Source organism: Sceloporus undulatus, chromosome 3, assembly GCF_019175285.1.
Source record: "Sceloporus undulatus isolate JIND9_A2432 ecotype Alabama chromosome 3, SceUnd_v1.1, whole genome shotgun sequence".
Classification (NCBI taxonomy): Eukaryota; Metazoa; Chordata; class Lepidosauria; order Squamata; family Phrynosomatidae; genus Sceloporus; species Sceloporus undulatus.
Genome location: NC_056524.1, coordinates 65,660,466 through 65,662,365, shown reverse-complemented (window position 1 = coordinate 65,662,365; position 1,900 = coordinate 65,660,466). Strand labels below are relative to the sequence as shown.

General features: G+C 61.1%; 1 protein-coding gene across 1 annotated transcript; it reads right to left on the bottom strand.

Moving 5' to 3' along the window:
• Nucleotides 1-6: 6 nt before the first annotated feature.
• On the bottom strand, nucleotides 7-1,612 carry OLIG1 (oligodendrocyte transcription factor 1). Its single transcript, XM_042459595.1, has one exon. It carries the CDS (start codon nucleotides 1,518-1,520, stop codon nucleotides 792-794), a length of 729 nt encoding a protein of 242 aa, XP_042315529.1. The 5' UTR covers nucleotides 1,521-1,612; the 3' UTR covers nucleotides 7-791.
• Between the last annotated feature and the right edge of the window lie 288 nt (nucleotides 1,613-1,900).

Genomic DNA, 1,900 nt, shown 5'->3' with positions numbered 1-1,900 from the left:
CATTGTAAAGCGCTTAGGGAGTGCTTAATGGAACTTGCTCTTGCTATTGCTGTCTTTCAGTAGGTGGCTAAAATGAGGAACCAACTTACAAAATGCCAGTCACAGCTGCTGGCAAAACATCAGGAATAAACTCTTCTAGAACTCATAGCCTGAGTCTGAAAAACCCACCAAAAACCTATCACTGGCTGACACTTTGCAAACCGGCAAGCGTTATAGGAATGGACATGCTACTGCGATGGTTTGGATTTCAACTCCCAGGATCCTGGGGGATTGTGGGAATCAGGAGTCCCCCCCCCCACAACAACCAGAAAATAACCCCACTCCCTGGGTCCATAGAGGATGCTGTGCCCTTGCTTTAAAACCAGGAGGCTCTTGAGTCAAGCAGCTCCGTTTGATGGGAGTCGGCTTCCTCCAGGAGCGGTCCTTCCTCCGACAGCGGCGATCTCTGGAAGGCTGCGTCCGCACTCATTAATCCGGGTCGAGAGCGCTGCAGCTGCCTCAAGGCGAGGGGGATTCTGGGAGAATGTGGGAGATGCGGGGGGGGGGGTTAAAGCAGTCTCAAAGAGGATGGTTTCTGCGGTGTGGTTTGGACCAGGGCTTCCTTGGCAGGCATCTTCACAGAAAGAGAGAGGGAGAGGGGCGTGTGTCCTTGCCTTGAGGCTGAGAGAGTGTGACTTCCCACAGTCAGGATTCCAGCTCCCAGCATCCCCTGGCCTTGGTCTCAGGCAGTTGAAGCGCTCTCGAACCGGATGGTGGGGTTTCTGAAGCCAGGCTGCGGGGGCTTGCCTTCCTCACTTGCCGAAGTGCGCCTGGAGGGCCGCCAAGCCCAGTCCGGAGGGGAGTAGCTGGGGCACCTTGCAGAGGGCGCAGGGGCAGAGGCCGGGGCCGGGGGCCAGGCTGCAGGGCGGCGGGGGCGGGGGCTCCTCCAGGCCAGCCAGGGCCAGGTACTTGCTGCTGCCGCCGCCGCCGCCGCCGGGGCTGCCCTGGTGCTGGGGATGGTGGGGGTGGTGGCTGGCACTGCCAGGGCTGGCCAGGAGGATGGGGGCTCCCGGGGCGAAGAGGGGGAAGCCGGTGGCCAGGAGGAGCCTGGGGCTGGCTGCTCCCGGCGGGGCTGCTGCCGCCCCTGCGGCGCTGATCTCGGCCAGGGCCCGTCGGAGCTCTTGCAGGGAGCTGCCCAGGAGGAGGATGTAGTTGCGGGCCAGGAGCAGGGTGGCGATCTTGGAGAGCTTCCTGCCCGGGGAGCTCTGGCAGTGGGCGGCCGAGTAGGGCAGGATCACCTCCCGCAGGGCGTCCATGGCCAGGTTCAGGTCCTGCATGCGCTTCCTCTCGCGGCTGTTGATCTTGCGCCGGAGCTGCTGCTGCTCGCTTTTCAAGGCGGAGGCGGCGGCGGCGGCGGGGCAAGGGCCCGGGGACTCTGCTGCCAGGCCTTTGCAAGAGGAGGCAGGCAGGGCCGGCGCCGGGTGCCTGAAGGCCACCAGCTCAAACAAGGGCGCCTGCTGGGGCTGCTGGTGCCTGAGCATCCTCCTCCTGCTGCTCCTGCTCAGTCTGCTGCGCTGGGCTCAAGGCAGCTCTTGCAGGGCCAAGAAAAGGGAGAAGGCATGTCCCCGGAGAAGGAGAGCCAGCGCTGAGGATGGAGGGCCAGAGCCTTATTAGTCTCCCCTCTAAAGCCAAGGCTGGGTCCCAGCCAAAGGAGGACAGCAAGCAGCCAATGGGAAGGCCGAGCGGGTACGCCACCGACGCCCATTGGCCAGAACGCGGCACAGACGTCACAATCACAAGCCTGGGCCAAGTTCCAGCCAAAAGCCCTCCAAAACCCGGTAACTCCGTTCGCCCGCCACATAGTATTATTATTATTATTATTATTATTATTATTATTATTATTATTATTATTATTATTATT